The sequence below is a fragment of the Lepidochelys kempii genome, chromosome 1 (genome assembly GCF_965140265.1).
Source record: "Lepidochelys kempii isolate rLepKem1 chromosome 1, rLepKem1.hap2, whole genome shotgun sequence".
NCBI lineage: Eukaryota > Metazoa > Chordata > Testudines > Cheloniidae > Lepidochelys > Lepidochelys kempii.
Window position 1 is genome coordinate 330008836 of NC_133256.1, and position 18441 is coordinate 330027276.

Sequence of the window (18441 nt, forward strand, 5' to 3'; positions counted from 1 at the left end):
TGGCAGTAGAAGGGGGAAAATTTGGCTGAACGCTCAACATGGGGTGATTTGGATAGCAGTTCTCATGGCCTTCTCTGAACTACTACCAGGCTACTTGAGGTTTGGATTTGACCCAAAGAAAAAATATAGGGACGAGTTCTAGTCAGAAGATTCAGATACAACTCTCCTATCCCCTGGAAATGTGCAGAGCTTTGGATTTAACATTCCAGTTTAGACGCATCACTAATCATGTCCTTCTATTATACTATCTATTTTTGCCTTCCTTTATTAATGTACCAAACCATCTTTCTGGCTTTTCTTTTAATTGCAGCTTCACACTGAACTAATGCAAATACTGAGGTGTCCATAACAATCCCCAAGAAACTTTCTTCTCAGGATCCTTCAAACTCAGAGCCCATCAGCATATCTGATAAATTTAGATAATTTTTGCCACTATGTAAAACCCAATTCTAAATTAAATTTTCCTTTCCGTTGTGCTGCCTGATCCCCTGTTTAGCCCTGTTTGGAATACTTCACAAGCCTTCATAAGATGAACCAAGAATAACATGGCAGTGGTTGAAAAAATACAGAGATACAATACTCCTGAAGCAGCAAGAAACACTGAAATGTGACTAATCACCAGAGCATGAAACTTCCTGGTTAAATGAGCCATTTATTTTATATTTTCATAAACAGTAAAATTAAAGCAACAGTGAACTCATGAGATTAATACTGTTTGAATTAATTACAAGCAAGAATGCTACCATTCAACCACAGCGGAACATCAGGTATTTACTAACAAACTCTGAAGAGATTTTGTGATATGAATGTCCTAAATCTGACAGCCAGTAATATCATAAGAGACTGAACTGATATTCCCGAAGCTACAAAGCATTACATTTCTCTTGTCCCTGGGACTTTTATTCTTTACAAAGCCCAGGTGCAGTTGTAACCCACACACCTCCTGGGTGTGGTGTTCTGGCCCATCCAGTGGCACTGTGACCATTTAGAGAGAGAGATGTAGAGGTTCATGCACTAAGCTCCAGAGGTCCCCGGTTCAATCCTGCTAGCTGATGATGCTCTCATAGGTAATTAACCATATGATTGATCATTGCTAATAAGGGTATTTTCATTTGTCAATTCAGAAACACTGAAAGTTTGCTATGGTGCCAATCTTTAAGAGCTGGGATGTTCATCACAAATATGATATAACAAGCAAATGCTTCTAGAGATATGAACAGAATATGAGGATTTTTCAGGAGAGGAGAACAGCATGGGACAGTTTAAGCCACAGTGCACAGGGTTGCCTACATCTCAGAGAACCTCCATAGACCCTCCAGTAAAAATAAAGGACTCCTGATATTTCTGAAGTAAAATACAAGCAGTTTTGGGGGGAGGGGCATTTTTGGATATATATACTGCAGGCCTTCTCTATACATTACCTGTACAAAAAAGGGCACAATTCAATTTTATAAAAAATCCTTACAAGATTTGAGGCATAGACCTGGCCATGTTGTTCTATGCATTCAGTATCTCTAGGCTGATTATTGAAACTCATTATATCTTGAAACAAGGCCCTGAGAGAGCTCCAACTGGTACAAAAAGAAGCAGCAACACAGGTTGCAGTGAACAGATTATCGTGGCCTCTCATCCATCACACAGTCCATTTCAAGGACTGTTTTCTAACTCTCAATATCGTCCATGAGATTGGCATAGTCAGTTGAGACACTCTCTCCCTCAGCAACCATGACCTCCACCACACCTACTCAATGTTCCATTGGAATAATGAAACTGTTGAAAATTGGGGAAGATTCATGAGCGCAGGGGACAGACTTTTATGGGCATTGGACGTAAAATATAGAACTCGATACTATAAGAGGCAAGAATAATCAGGGTGAAATACAAAACTCTTCAACTTGGCTTCTCTTAATAGCCCCTGCACTTTCTTTGTCTCTCTCCCTCTCTCTCTCTCTCTCAAATATACACATACTCTTAAAAAATAATAGACATCTAATGAAATAATTTACTTCTACTTGCTGGACAGAAATAGCAAGCGAGAGAGAGATTGATTTTTTATTTTAATAGTTCTCAGATATTATAGTGATGTGTATGACAGGTAAATAAATAAGTAGGCAGGCAGATAGAGGGAATTACAACTAATTTTAGATATAATGTATAGTCTGTGCCTTAGCACCAATTTTATGATATTTCGTTAAATTAAACAAAGACAATTAGTTGCCAACCCTGACTTGCATAAATGTCTTTAGTACTCACTGTGCCAGGTCGTGGATATGGAATTCTTCCCTGATATGGAATTAGCTGGTGGTTAGGACCTTCCTTATGTGCAAAGGGCCCATTGAACACTGTTTGGATCTCAGACAAGTGATACACGCACACTGCTGAACCTTTGAATACAGAGCTGGAAAAAACAAGGAAAATATTTGCATCACGATCTGCCATCTCTTACATAACATTTTCCATCATCACAAAGGGTTCAGTGATGCAACATTGCCCATAGAGATAACACAAGTAATAATATGTAGCACTTCTAGAGCAAAAAGAAAAGGAGTACTTGTGGCACCTTAGAGACTAACCAGTTTATTTGAGCATAAGCTTTCATGAGCTACAGCTCACTTCATGCATCCGATGAAGTGAGCTGTAGCTCACGAAAGCTTATGCTCAAATAAATTGGTTAGTCTCTAAGGTGCCACAAGTACTCCTTTTCTTTTTGCGAATACAGACTAACACGGCTGTTACTCTGAAACCTGTCACTTCTAGAGCATCTTCCATACAAGGACCTCAAAGAATTTTGCACACATTAATTTACCTTTACAATACACAGCATTAACCTGTAAAGCTAGGTAACATTTTCCTCACAAAGAGTATCGATCTTCCCAATGAGAGGGGAAACTATTATCATCCCTGTTTTACAGATGGGGAAAATGGAGGCGGAGACTGGTTAAATGACTTCCCCTATACGGCACACATGAGAGCATAACCTTTTCCCAATGAAATCAGTGGTCAAAATACCACTGACTTCAGTGAGACCAGGATTTGACACTCTCTGTGTGTTTAAACTGGAAACAGAACACATCTCTCCTGGCCCTCTGTTCATGAGAGCCCGTAGCTGCCTTATAAAACACCTGGATAGAACATTCATTAAAACAATAATCACAATTAAATGCAGTTAGACTATTGTAATCAGTGTTGACCTTTCTATAAATAATATGGGCTAAGATCATGGTGTTACATGGAAACACCCCCACAGAGGCCAGGAAACTTCATGAGGTTCCTTTTGCAGAGTTTCCTATGCATTCTTCCATCAGGAGTGATGAGGGTTGACTTTCCCACAGCCTGAACTAGGGTTCTGACCCACTAACTCCCAGGAGATTAGTTTGGATCCAGTTGCACAGGCCCTGTGCCTTCACATTAATATGGACCCACTGAGGCTCTGTCTGGGTTCCTTAGTGCTGTGGAGCCCTATTGCCAGAGACTTTGCAGCCAGTATTTGTCCCTAGCACTCTCCATTAAGGATGATCTCCAGTGTCAAGGAAATGATCTTCAGACATTGGCTGTGATATTAACAGTCCCCTTCTGTGTCCACTGTGTGAAAGGGTGCAATGTATGTGTTGGGGGAGGAGGGAAGGCACACTTTGGATGTTTTTTTCAGAGATGAACATCCAAACATTCCAGATTTGCTCAATATTAAGTGTGAGATGAGGAAAATTGAAATTGCTCTTTGTTGTGCACTGAACAGGTAAAATCACTAAAGAGGAAAATGTGTAACTGCTACAGGACATTACCCAGCAATCCCATTGCTCTATGCCACACGTGCTACCTTGAGAAAGCCCTCAGATGCATTATAATCACATACACTGTCTGAACTCTCTCTTCTTCACAATTGTTTTATGAAGTTTTCCCCGGTATTCATGGGAGCCATAAGATATGGTTTAAAGGATGCACTTTATCATTGCAGACAATGCACCTTTATTAGTTGTATAATAGTTCCTGCTATAAAAATAATTCACTTCAGCCACGGCCTAGACCAATATAGTTTAGTTAAAGTTCATAATTATTTTTATCTCACAGTCTGTTTCTCCAATTACTGTTCTCGGGTTGAGGTCTACAGAGATGAAAAAGATACAGGCAGTACAAGTAGATGAAATTCATTATGACTGCTAGGTTTAATTACACAACATGTTCAATCTAGAGTAAAAAAAAACAAACAGAAGTCTTGTGGTTTGTGGAAACAGAAACCTAGACAAAAGTAAAACCTTGTATGAAGTGAGAAAATGTCTAGAGGATCTGGAATAGACCAAGTGTTCAGTCTGGTTATATGGTGCCTTAACTCAAACCCAATTTCCACTGCAGGAATACCATGAGAATTAGATAGAACAGTTTCCAACTCAGACATGTTGAATCCATAACATAATCATAAGTGTGGTTTTTATCGCTAAACATTGTCTCAGCATTTTCTCTTCTTGTGCTATAAGAGCCATACAGTATAGATAGCCTCAGCTATTTTTAAGCTACAAGGTTGTTTTTTCCCCCCTCACCTAAATATTATGAAACTATCTTTTCTTGGCTATATGTAAGCTTGACAATTGGCATTTATGGGGCATATATTATCACGGTGGTTGACATGGTCAGAAAATGACTTTTTCTCACATGAAAATGTTCAACTGAAATTATTTTTTTTCCATTTTATTCAAAATTTTTCCATAAAAGAAAGAAAACCAAAAAAATCAGTTAAAAAAATCTTCTAACTGGTCAGGTCCAGCTTTTGGACAGAAATATAATGCACCAAAATGCTACAGCGAGGTATGTATTAGAAATACATTGACAGACAGGCAGTGGCATTTCCATTGTTCAGATAATTGGGACAAGAGCAAAATCCCCCAAAACATCAAAATACAAATAAAGTTAGTATCTGTTTTTTCTCAGAAAGACTATCCCAGCAAGCTTAACAAGAAATCTTGAACTTTCTCAAATAACTATCCAACCTGTCCTCACAGCAAGCTGGGCTCTTATCTGCCAAGAGATGAGAAGTGCCCATTTTTGCAGTGATCCAGAGAAGGCTGAAAACTCAGGTTGTGATTAAGGAAGGACTTGATCAAACAGGATATAAGGGTGCCTTTTGGGAGCCAAAGTCCTATTGGCACATGGAATAGTCTGCCAGCTATGTGAATGCGAACTATTAGCATGAATTTATTTAGGAATTCTGGGCTTGATGTTTCAGGAGCTAAGGACGCCTGATGAGGTGCTGAGAATCCTCAGTTGCCACTGAAGTCAATCACACATGATGTCCTTGTTCTTCCCCGCTATCTAGTAAACATACGGAGACAACAGGAACCATTTTCTCAATATAATCCATAATATTTTTTTTAAAAGCTGGGAGCAGAGGGGAAATTTATCTCAGGTATAGTTGTATTGGAGACAACAGGGATCAATTTGGCACAATGAATATAGCTCCAACACAGATCACAAGTAATTGTGCTTTCAATTGATGAGAATAAGCAGAATTGAAAGGTGGCAACAATAGTTGCAGGATATATTGGTAATGTATTCAATCTCAATTGCCTTGAGATCAAAATACTTCTTTCTGTGTTTATATGGAACTGGAACTGAGGCTGTTCACAGAGGCTGCCTCTACAAATCTTCAAAATTACCTTGATGTTGTAAAAATTCCATACACCAGGGTTGTTCTAGGGTTATCTGTTTCAAGGAGAAACACATCCTCTGTGAGAAAGAAAGAACACAGCTGTTGAGTAATTGCTCTAGCTTTACTTTCAAACCTCAAAATTTAGGGCCCCATCCTACTCACATTGATTTCAATAGGAATTTTGTCTCTGACTTCAATGGTCAGGCCCATCATATTAAAGGTTGGTCATAGTAAAACTAGCATTTACACATTCTGGGCCTGCTTTTCAAATGAACTCAATACGCAACTGCCCCTATTTAGACACACAAATAAATGGATCAAATTTTCAAATGTGCTCAGTACCTATCTTCTCCCATTCTCCTCAAAAGGACCTTAACTCAAAAAAGCATTTAATCATGTGCTTAATGTTAGGTAATGTTTAAGTCCCACTGGAGTCGAAGTTATAGTGCATTTAAAGATGTGTAGAATTTAAGGCTAGAAGAATCTACCACTTCCCTTGGGAGTTTTTTCCAGTGGTTAATCACCCTAACCGTTAAAAATTTGTGCTTAATTTCTAATTTGAATTTGTTTGGCTTCAGCTTTCAGCCACAAGTTCTTGTTATACCTTTCCCTGATAAGTTAAAGATCTCTTTAGTACTTTGTAGTTGCTCTCCATGAATGTACTGAAACACTATAGTAAAGTCATCTCTCAATCGACTTTTTGATAAAGTAAGGATCACATTATCCCTTTCTGTCACAGCATTATCCTGGGAGCTCATGCTCAGTTGCTAGTCCAATATGATCCCAAAAGCCTTAAAAGCTGAACATCAGTGCTTTGCTGAATAGGAGTGGATTGGTTGAGTCAGAGTCTTGGAGATGTCAGGAGCAGAGCACTTTTGAAAGGTGACTCTCAAAGTATCCTCTAAATTTTGAATTTGGTCTTTGTGCTTTATTTTAAGGACTGAGACCAGCAATATATACCATAGAGTGTTTTATCATAGGATAAAAGTACAGGGATCCAGGATCAGATTCTGATAACCTTACTCACATGGAACATTAAATTAGGATTTGATCCAACTACTATTACATTCTGAATCAAATAAATTGCACTGAAACATTTGTAACAATCCATAGCCACAGAGATTCTGGATCCCATTTACAGTGGTGAAAATCAGGGGCAATACCACTGCGGTCAGTGTAGTTACAAAAGCGTGGAAGCAGTGTGCATGAGTCAGATTCAGACCTAGAATTTGGTTCATTAGCTAACAACATATATCTTATCTGAAATAGAATTTATGTCCTTAGCTTCTCAAAGCAGAAGACTCTACAGTCTATTCATTGAGTTAAAGGAAATCAGGGGCAGTTGATCAAGTTTTGTCATTTTTAACTACTTAGTGGTGCACAGACAAGCCCACACTCCCCAGCTGAGGCAAAACTTGTCTGAGGTTATTTGTCCAACAAATGGGGTTCAGATCTGTGACCACGCCCATGACAATCATAGACACCAGATGGCTGCAAACACACAACATTAGACATGTGATTATGAAGTTAATAATCTATATTTATGTTGGAGATCCTAAAAAGACCATACACAAACATAAGCTCACACAATTGTTCTGAGGGTTAATTAGTTAATATTTGTAAAAAGCTTTGCAGATGTAAAAGCGTTCATAAATTCTAAGAAATTATACTTAGTAGTAGTAGTATTTAGTATCCTCATCAACAACAAGTTCTGCTTCCAAAGAGATTTCTACCAAGTAACCCAAATGAGCACCTGTCTTGTCATCAAAAAGACATTAGTGGTACATAAAAACTGATACTAAAAACAGTTTAAAATACTATAAGCAAATCTTAATCATGAGCATAAACAATAGGAACAGCAACAATTATATTTTGCATTTACATCTCTCCTTTCATTGGAAGCTCTCCATGTGTTTTGCAAACATTAATTTAGCCTCTTAGTACTCCAGTGTATAGTCAAGCATTATTATTCCTGCTTCAGAGATGAGGATGATGAGGCAAAGAAATTTATAGTGAAATCTTGGCACTATTGAAGTCAATATGATTTTTGGCTTAGACTTAAATGGAGCCAAGATTTCACACTTAGTGACTTATCAAGGTGATACAGGAATTTTGTTGCAGAACTGGGAATCAAATTCAGATGTCCTTAACTCCCAGTATCTGTGGCTTAAGCACAAGTATATCTTTTCTCATTTGAAGTTAAGATTTTCAAATACTCACACATACAGAGGTAACATGATATAGATAATGTTTCATAAAGACTACACTGCTATACCTAATTCATCAAAGTATGTTTCCGTTCCATCCTCGTCCATTACTGAGCACACAAGTCTTGCTTTCAAGAATGTTGTCCACTTGTTTACAAGACTACGCTGTCCACCAGTATCATTCTGAAAAGTAAAATGAATTTGACAAAAGTAAAATAAAGCAAAACTAAAATGTTAATCCCTGCAATCTTTTCTCAGGTTATTCTGACCCATCATCTAGCAAATACAATGCTTATATTAAAGAAAATAAACAAAAATAGGCATGAAGCAAACCCCTCTACCAAACACCGCCAAATCTGGGAAACCACAGACCCAATTATGAATGTTGAAATTGAGGACTATCTTGAGCAAACAAAGAGAGATTAAAGTTCCGCTCTATAAAATGGCCTCACAGGGCAATCAGACAACAACAATGTTAACTTTACAAGCTTGTGATGTTAGACCTCGGGCTTCAGGGTTTAGAACAATCTCTAACTATTGAGGATGACAGGAGAACTCATGCAGAGGGGTGATATCTCATATCTGCCTAATGAAAAGTTTTTTGCACCTTCTGCTGAAGCATCTGACGTGGACTCCTGTCAGAAACAAGACACAGGACTAGATGGACTCTGGGTATTATCCATTATGGTAATTCCTATATTACCTATGTTTGTCCATGAGAATCTTTTCAACAAAGCCCCAAATACCACTCCAATCAGATTCATTTAGATTTCCTCTCTCTATCCTTCAGTGGACATAATAGACAGAGCAGATCTTACAACTTTTCTGAGGCTGTACAACAATCACCTGGAGACTCCTGTTTGTCAGCCAACCAGACTGTAAATAACATGTTTAATTACAAGAAACATAGGCAATATTACCAATAAAGTATGAAAACACATATTTAATCCAGCTCTTGCCATGATGAAAAATGCTAACCAATTATTTAAATCATATTGTAAGTGGTACTATTTAGAACTTAAATAAACGTCATAAAACACTAACAAGTAACATTTATGCTACCATTAAAAGTCTAGTTTTCAACAGTTTAAATACCTTCAATTTTGCACAATTGTGTCTATTACTGGTAAGCACAATTGGTATTTGCAAGCCTAAGGTGGGTGCACAAGCATGACATAATCACGGCACTTTTGCATGTCTAGCCTTTGAAAATCAGGCTTTTAATAATTTTTCTATAAAATCATTTTAAAATGTGTTTGCCGTATAGAGTAAGGATCACAGTGAATTATATTAGGAAAATTTTAGGTGGAATCAGAAAAAATGTTTACAGCAAAATTCGCCCCTTAGTCTCTGTCCCCCTCACCGTTCTCATTGACAGGGTCTGTAAAGATGAACTATTTTAGTTAACAGAACTAAGATTAAAGCACTGCTTTAACAGAGGCATTGATAGAAATGTCCATGTAAGATGAAATAACTGGTAAATCTTTATGATGCCAGATTCAGACAAAAATCTCATTAATGTACTATTCAGGTATTTGTTATCTGAGGGCAAGTGACCTGGAAGGCTCAATTCATAAGACCTAAATAACCAATTTTGTTTTATTTAAAGCACACCAAAAATGGGAATATGTTTTGTTAAAACTCATCAAAACTATATTAAAATTTTGACCAGCTCTAGTTTTATTCTGCCTTTCATGTGCATGTGTAAGAGGAGTTCTGCCATGAAGGGGGAAAGTGACCTCTCTCATTTTAAACTAGAATAAAGCTGTTTCAGTAGCCTGTCCATACTTTATTTGCAGCTAGCACAGGTCAAGAGGCTTGGGCATTAACTTTCGTGCTGCCAAAAATGCTATTAGAATCGGTCTCCTTAACTGTCCTAAAGTTAACAGAGCTCATGGCAAGTCAGGCTGACACCAGGAGGCTTGTAGCAATGTTCACTCCTTATTGAGACTGTTATAATAGATTACTATCAACATGAAGGATCAGCTCTTGTTCCCTTTGGAATCTATAGGAGTTTGCATTGACTTCAATATAAGCACAATTAGGTCCAAGTCCTTTTAGAAGCAATCTGGACTTCATTATAACAACAACAACAATGTCCTAATAATGTTTAATGTCTTATTGAAAAAAACCCAGAGGCCATTGGGCACCTAACCAAAAATACAAAAAATAGCAATATTGTAAGACTAGGTCGTATGTCATATTGAACTGCCAGAACAGGAACTGAGCAAAAACCAAAGTGCGCAACCATTCCCTTGCACAGCCACATCACAAGCCACAATGAATACAAAACCCCTATTAACCGGGGGAGGAGGGACCTTCAACCTGATCTCCAGTTTTGTTCCTAGGTAAGGGATAAAGAGCTTATCAGAAAAACAGAGCATTTTACAGCTTTAATTTTACATGTATCCATATCCTCAGAGAAAGAGAAGCTGCTTCAATCACACTGCAAACAAAATTCACTCTGGTTACAGAAAAAGGGAAATACAGGCAATAACTAAGGCACTGATTCTGCATGAACATTTGCACATGCTTAACTTTGACCCAGTGAAATCAATGGGACTATTCATGTGCTTAAATTAAACATGTGCATAAAGTGCAACTGTCTTAAGAATAAAAACAATGTTTTCAAATGTCTTTACATATGGGAGATTTGGTACATCTGTGATTCCATAACACTCATATCTGAATTTTGGAAAGTAAAGCAAGCTTAGGAAGTCAATGTTATTAACTGCACTGCACCAGACACTGAGGTGCACAGATTCATCAAGCACTAATATTCCCACTAAAATTACAGATATATTCCAGATATATCTAACAAGGGAAGGGCTTGGCTGTATACTCAACAGCCTTTCTTCTTAATTATGGAGATGGAAGCAGGAACAGGAAATTTGCTTGTAATTGGAATTAAAGGCTTTTAAATCATTTTAATGCAATGGATTCATTTTGATTATTCAATCAAGCCAGCAAATCAGCCCCTGAAAATTGAACAAAAAATTATTCTTACTGGGCATATTCTAGCAATCATTGAATGAATCTGTTTGGTGCTGCCACTGTTGTCTGTGAGCCTCTCTTTGAAGAAGAAGTACACTTTGGCATCATTAGGGTCTGTGCCATCTGGGATGAGATGAGCATCCACAAAAATAGGCTCTGAAAAGAGACAGATACACAGCAAACAATGTGTCAATATAAGCAACTCTTGACAACTACTGATCTGCTCGGGTACCTCCACAGAAAGCATCTGCTGCTACTGCCCGGTGTGCTAGGACTTGGCTCTACTCATGTGTAAAGTTAAGCACTAGTGTCAGTGTTTTCAGGACAGGGATCTGGGATGGTTTCTGTAGACTCAAGTTGATACTAGAGCAGACCTGTCTCCGTTTTCAAAAAAGCAGGTCTGATGCAGAACCAGCAGTGCTAGTTTACTACAGAGATTGAAAGCCTTGAAGGAGAAGGATCCGTGAGCAAACTAGAGAAGACTCTTTGAGGAAAAAAATGTAAGAAGAGAAACAATGATCTGAAAACCTCTTAGGAAGAAAATGAACAGATTACTTTTCAAACCTATTAAATCAGAGGGTAAAGGTTGCTGTAGGGCTACTGAAAACCAAAGCAAGGGAGACCTTGAGGATGTGTGAATGCTTGGGGAGTGAAGTTTCCTCAAAGGTATTCCTATTAGAAAATGGTGAACATATTGAAAGAAATATGCCATCCAGTCTGAATGAGCACAGAGATAAAGGACTGCAGCGAGCTAGTGTCAAATTGTTTGTGTATCATAATATCACTGCAGACTACTTTTAAGTAGTCGCAGGTATCGGTGTTGCAGCCTGCAGCACACTTGCTTTCCTTTGGCAATTTTCTTGGCTAAAATCTAATGAATAGCATTGGATGACCTATATTTTCCAGTCTGGAGGTCACTTACTTCCTATTATTTATGCCATTTGATTGGTTGATATCCAATACAAACCACTTTTGACTTTTTGGTGACCTCTGATGGAAAGGTCACATTTTCAATTTTGAATATTTTCTGTACTTCTCAGTCCATTATCAATTAATATGTCACATTTCATGATGCTAGCTCAGGATGAATATGGGAATACATTGTGTGTGTCAGTCACCTTTTCCAAGCAACTGCATTATGCAGGTTTTCTAGCAATGAAGTGTTTTCTTTGCAGTCCATTTTCTAAGATACTTTGAGGAGAGTAGGCAAGCTTAAGAGAATGAAGACAACTAAAGGCAAATTTTAGAAAACAGATAGAGTTTCCCTCTTTTGACATATTCCATTTATTCTGTTACAAAAAGTGCAAGTCAGTATCATAACACGTGATATCACATTAATTATGAATAAAAAGAATAGACGTGTTAGGATTTGCCCAGTAAAATTGCATGAGGTAGAAAAACCAGACTGGTTCCCATCAATGTACCTCAGCAGGCTTGGCAGCTATAAATGCAAATCTTCAAATCAGAATGATGAAATCCACCACTGTGCAGAGTGCCAGCACAAACCTATTGCATATGATTAAATTTAACCCAGTGAAATCAATGGGACTATTTATGTACTTAAAATTAAGCATGGGCATAAAGTGTAGCTGTTTTAAGAATAAAATAAAGCATTGTGTATAAGACATGGGTGGGATCCTGGCCCCACTGAAGTCAGTGGGGGGTTTCCCATTGATTTCAATGGAGCCAGGATTTCACCCTTTGTATCTCACCCTTGCACATAGAATAGAATCATAGAATATTTGGGTTGGAAGAGACCTCAGGAGGTCATCTAGTCCAATTCCCTGCTCAAAGCTGGACCAACACCAACTCAATCACCCCAGCCAGGGCTTTGTCAAGCTGGGCCTTAAAAACTTCTAAGTCACAGAGGTGACTTTTCCTCATTTTGCCATTTTATGACAATCACATAGTTAATAAGTTATTTAAATTTACTACAGTTGATAATTAAATGTCAATAATATGAATCAAATTTTCCAGTGTCAGATGATCTCAAATTATTAGGGGTTAAGAAACTTCTCTGGGAGGCAGATTATCCCACATCTGTCTATAACAGGCCTTTTCATCTGTAGTAGCTAGTTTTAGCCACTTCAGGGACAGCGTACTGGAGTAGGTGAACCATGGGTCTCATCCAGTATGGCAATTCCCATGTCATATAGAATTCCTATTCATCATACAGCATTGTCTGTGGCATGTTTTTATTCCTATTTCTTGCCCACAGTTTCCCTTAGTAGATTAATTTTAGAATGGGAAATAAAGAACTCTTTTGTTGAAAACAACCTTTCTCTTAGTCACATATCAAAAGCTGTAATGAAGCAATCGTCTTACCACTTAGCCACTTAGAATTGTGTTGGTCAGTTCTCACTGCGTTCCGTTTGGTTAAACTGCGAAAAATAGCTGCATCGGTCCCCATGAAATCTATGTACATTCCTGAAAACAGCTCTTCATCTGTAGAAAGTAGAAAAGGAAAAGGGAAAAAAACCCATGAATGTGTCTATATTGGATTTTTGGGAAATCCATTTCTAGTGACCTATTTTTGTTTCAGACAGTGCCAATTCTTTATTTGCATAGCAATCACTACACAGAAGTATCGGTCGGGTGAGAGTGGAGTTTCCTCTGAATCATGGAGCAATCATCTAGCCTAAGGAGAAAGCCTCAGATGTTGCTAAGAACCTTAGGGAACTTCATAATTAAAAATAGCAGCTAACCACATGTGTAGTGAACCTTCCATTTGAAATACAGCTTAGTGACTGAACTTACATTGCTAAACACCAATGCACAGACAAGGTAATAGTATTAAAAGGAATCAAATTCAGTTTTTTTTAAAAAGTACTTGAAAAAGCTTCTGTGTTATGGAAGTAGCCAAAAATACTGGGCCAGTATTTGCAAGTGTAAATTGGCATAGCTCCAACTGAAGTCAATGGAGTTGCTGCTGTTTTGAAGGCTGACTTTGGACTCAAGCATGATTCTGCATTGCAGAAACTGGATAAGGATGCTATGAACCTGGCTCAGTGTAATGGGAAGCAACAAATATCCACATTATATACTAGATTCAGAGTAAATTTCAATGTGGTGTGAAGGAAATTAGACATGCAACTTTTGTTTACTTTAATAGGATTAGGCACCTAAATTCCCTGCGCAGGATTCTGAAAATTCAGCCCATATGTCTATCTATATTTCCACTGGCTAATGGCAAGGCAACCCCAGAGTACAACGCAGTAGCTAAAATAATTTTTAACTTTCATGCTGGGAGCAGTGGCTGAACGAACTCCCAGACAGCTAGGTCCTTTGATGTTTTCACCCAAATGCCTGGGCTGCCATGAGTGTGTGTGGCCAAGCTGGCAGGAGCCACAAATACTGAAGCAGTTGAGGCTTTCTTTAATGTTTTGTTTGTTCTGCAGTAAGAAATACCAGTTCACCTTTGAGAGATGAAAACTCTGGAGGGTTTGTTTTTTTTCCCATTGCTTGAACCAGATCCCTACTGATTAGGCAGTAGGTAGTGCAGGCATTGTGTCACCTTCATGTCTTTCCCTTAGCTGGGGTTCAATGTATGAGGGAATCCATTGCGCAGGGGTAGTAACAAGTAGAGTAGAGAGGAATTTACACAATGTGGTTTGTTCCACTATTTATATCTATATATAGTGCTGTCAGATCAATAGCGGCTTATTATGAATCTTTCTACGTCAACGTGATTGCCTCCAGAACCACCTGGTGTCTTATTCCTGTTGCTAAATAGATTGGCTGCAATGGATCATGCCTATGGCTCTCACAGAGCTCTCATGTTCATTCCTGGAAAAAGAACAGAAAGGCTGGAATGGGGCTATGGAATTCTTAATCCTATTGCATACCAGCTTTATTAGTTATGTCTTAAGCATTCCTAGAGCCTACTAGTCTAATCAGGTATCAAATGATATCTGTCAGCTCCACTTCCTTTTGGTTTAATGCTTAAATTCCGCACAACAGTTTGTCTTTGCAGGGTAACCATTTCACACTGTTTCTCTTTGTTACTGGGTGAATTACTGAATTGATGTATGTCTGCTCTTGTAAATACCTAGGAGCATTGGTTGCGGAAAGAAAGGGGGCGTGCATGTTAATTATGTCTTGCCTACCCAAAGATACATTTTTCATAGCTTTGCTTCTAAAGCGTTTTTGTAGACTGGTGAATTTCTCCTACCTTCTAATTTGTTTGTCATGTGGTGTTTTCCTCTATGTTCACTTTTCACTTTTCCTGTTGTATTTCAAGCTTGTGTTCTGTGTTGCATAGGTGGAAGGCAATGCCAGAAATCAACAAGAAACAGGGACCACACGATAAAACATTTATGTTATTACACTTTAAACATTCCAGCGGCATTGCTCAGTGCAAGAACAGGGAGGAAAGAAGGTCTTGTGATTAAGGCACTTATCTAGGCCTCAGGAGCTCTGGGTTCAATTCCCAGCTCTGTTTTTGGCTTCCTAGTTACTCAGGCTCTCTACTCCTCCCTTAGTAGTAGTATAGTTCTCCAATTGGTTGAATCTTTTAAAAAAGAAGAAACTTTTTTAAAGTGTTAGCACTGTGCATTGTGGAACCCAAATAATTCAAAGTTCAGGGAGAAATACTGCTTTGCAGATTAACTAGATATCGGGGGCCTGCTCAGTCACGTAACTGGGAGATTAAAGCAAATAAAGTAACTTCTACTAAAATGAAGAAAACTCCCATGTGTCCAGAGGAGACAAGCCTTTGTCCTACTGTGTGTACAGTATCTTAGAAAAGAAGACTTTAATGGACATGCATAAACCTCAGGATGAAAAAAAAAGAAAGTCTTTATTCTTTGATGGCAGTAACTCATTTAAGAATGTGAAAATCATAATTGGTGTTTATGAGTGGACTAGGCTATAACTGACTTTACATGCTGCACACAGATCATTGATGAGGTAAGATGGAATGCAGCCAATCATTTAAAGAGGCAGAGTATCATGCTAGAGAAGTGACACTTTCCCTTCTTCCATGCAGACTGGAATCCCCTTCTGCTTGCATCTCTGCTCACTACCATGCCAGGCGGCCTTGAACTTTATATTTTTGCAGGTAAGATGCAGAGATAATTCTGTTCAGTTCCTTGTCTTTGATAGAGTTTTGAGGAGAGAACCAAGGACCTGTCCCTGGAGCCCTACTCTTTCAGGTGAATGCCTGGCACTTCAACTGTGGTACCTCTCATTGACTTCAATGGGAGCTGAATGGCTAAGACACCACATGGTACTACCATGAAAACCCAGGGCTAAATGTCTTGCTATATTGTGTGCACTTGCTATGAAACTCAACATACTGTACACAGAGGTCAACAGAATTCTTCCCTTTGTTTAAGAAAATCCTAAATAAGTTTGAGAAATCTGTGCAAGTCCTGCTCTTTCCCTTGGCTAAAAACACACTATGTTTGGGCTGCTAATTTAGGCTATGTCTACCCTAGGTGTGAATAGCAGTGCACACCAAAGTGCTGTCCTGTAACTCCCCCATGTGGATTCTGCAGGCACCAACTCAAAGATTCCCAATTCACATTTATGTAGTCCTACGTTAATACCAACTAGCAACCTATTAGTTCACACCCATAGCTCCACACAGGGGAGTTTCAACATAGCACTTTGGTGTGCATTGTTATTCACACCCCTGCAGTCAAAACTGCGGGTCGGCACATATGGGCCCTCAGAGATCAGGGATTAGATACAGATTCAACATGCAAGGCTTTGGAATAAGTAGTCTCTGAACACGCTGCAAATCTAAAAGGCAAAGGGTATGTCTACACTGCACATTCAAGAGCACATGTGGCTCAAGGGGTTGTAGCATTGTCTGTGCTGCAGGCAGCTGCTGCTCCAGCCTGGCTGCTAGCATAGTCCTCAGAATGTACTGCAGGCTGTGAATAGGCAGAGGGCAAACAAAACAACCAATTGAGCATGCTTAATGCATTCAGGGCAACGGTTAAATTAATCATCTAAGCCCTGCCATTCCAAAGTAAATTCTTTTCATTCCTTGCTGTGAAAGCCTAGTGAGGAGTTCATTATGGACTGACTAACCCAGAGTTATGGCTAACGCATATCTTGCTGCAATCTGGGAGATCTGAGGGTCTGATTACCCCTTTCCCTGTGCCTGCTGTGATCTTTTTCACCAATGCAAAGCCAGTGCAAGTGAGGATAAAACGCTGCTAAATCAAAGTGATAGGGCCTGATTCTCCTTTTGCATTAAGGCTATATTACATTTCCATCCACTTGAAGGCTCTTTATACTGCCACCAGAGTGTAAAATGGTCTTAGTGTAAACCAGAATTAGGCCTGTAGTGTTTTACACCCACTTTGCACAGGTGCAAGGCAAAGGGAAAATCTAGCCCTTAATGTGCTGGCATTTTTTTCAGCCCACAGACCATTGGAAATCAGGCATGTTGAAGTGAGGATATGTTGATTTCTCCAAGTGGAATTTGTGAGCTCTCCTTTCATTCTCTTTCAAGGTGAAATTCACCCCTGTGCAAAAGACTACATCAGGCCTATGCCCCACTTAAATCTCAACAAAGAGCTTAGGTGGGACTGAAGTGGGGCACAGGCATTGTGCTGGCCCTGTGTGCCAAGGTTTCACTCTCACTGAACACTCTGCCAGACAACCTATAGTGAGATGTCAAGGGAACCAGCTGTCACACTCTCTGCCCTTTCATATGGAAGTGAATTGCTAAATTTATAGTCAATGATACAGTAGGCGTGAAGGGGTAAGTAAAAAAAGCCAGCTGCAGAGTGAAGAGCCTGGCAGTAGCTGGTGGCCTCAATAGCAGAGACAACAAATATGAAATGCAGAATAACTCGAAAGACTCCAGCAGGCTTTGCTTCCCTAACTACATGACAATGAGAAGCAAGAACTGGCTATGATGAATGAAGTCAAAAAGTTTTTAAACATAAAAAAATGGTTAAGATATTTAAAAGCTGAAGCTAACCCTGGGAAAATGTGAAAGATGAAAAGGGGACAATCTCTTGCTCTCTATTCCTCCCTCCCTCGTTGCTGCTTCCTTCTGCATTTCCTTCACACATCCATGCTGAGCTCCAGGCAGGCCTTCAGGAGATGCCTGACAAGCAGTATGAACACAATGGTTTCCTTTTCACAGGGTGTGCCCTGTGCTCCATTTGTTTATGACACCCTATCATTTCACACTCTGCTCAGTAATAATGATTTAAGCCTCCAGGATCCTTGGTTATTTTACTTACTGATCATAACAGATACTGTGTTCACATTAGGGTTGAAAGAACAGCGCCCCTTCCCCGATTCACACTTGGAGTCGATCATGAAGACTTGCTCCTGCAATATAGACATGCATGTCACTGCTGATATTTAGAAACCTTAGAAATGAAAATAAGGTCAGAGAGGCCTTTTTTTTCCTTTGTTGTTCTCCACAATAAGAATAGTCAGCACTGGTGTGGATTTTTGCTTTACTACTTACAATAAAACTGTCTCATGCTGAGTTTTCATTATCTTCTCACTTGTACCCAATTATTTTCACTGTAATTACAAATGCAATTCACTCTCAAATGTAGGAAGTATCCTCCGAGTTTAGCTGAGCTGCTCTGTCTGTGGTCCACCTAGCTTATATGTTGGCAA

At 39.0% G+C, this 18441-nt stretch overlaps 1 protein-coding gene across 1 annotated transcript in view; it reads right to left on the bottom strand.

Moving 5' to 3' along the window:
- SEMA3C (semaphorin 3C) overlaps positions 1-18441 on the bottom strand; it is a 162366-nt gene that overhangs the window by 32034 nt on the left and 111891 nt on the right. The window contains exons 6-11 of the mRNA XM_073328628.1: positions 18051-18141; positions 13168-13287; positions 10856-10998; positions 7917-8031; positions 5649-5718; positions 2254-2398 (exon numbers count right to left, since the gene is read on the bottom strand). Coding sequence (XP_073184729.1) covers positions 2254-2398; positions 5649-5718; positions 7917-8031; positions 10856-10998; positions 13168-13287; positions 18051-18141 — 684 coding nt within the window. The remainder of the gene's footprint in view (positions 1-2253; positions 2399-5648; positions 5719-7916; positions 8032-10855; positions 10999-13167; positions 13288-18050; positions 18142-18441) is intronic.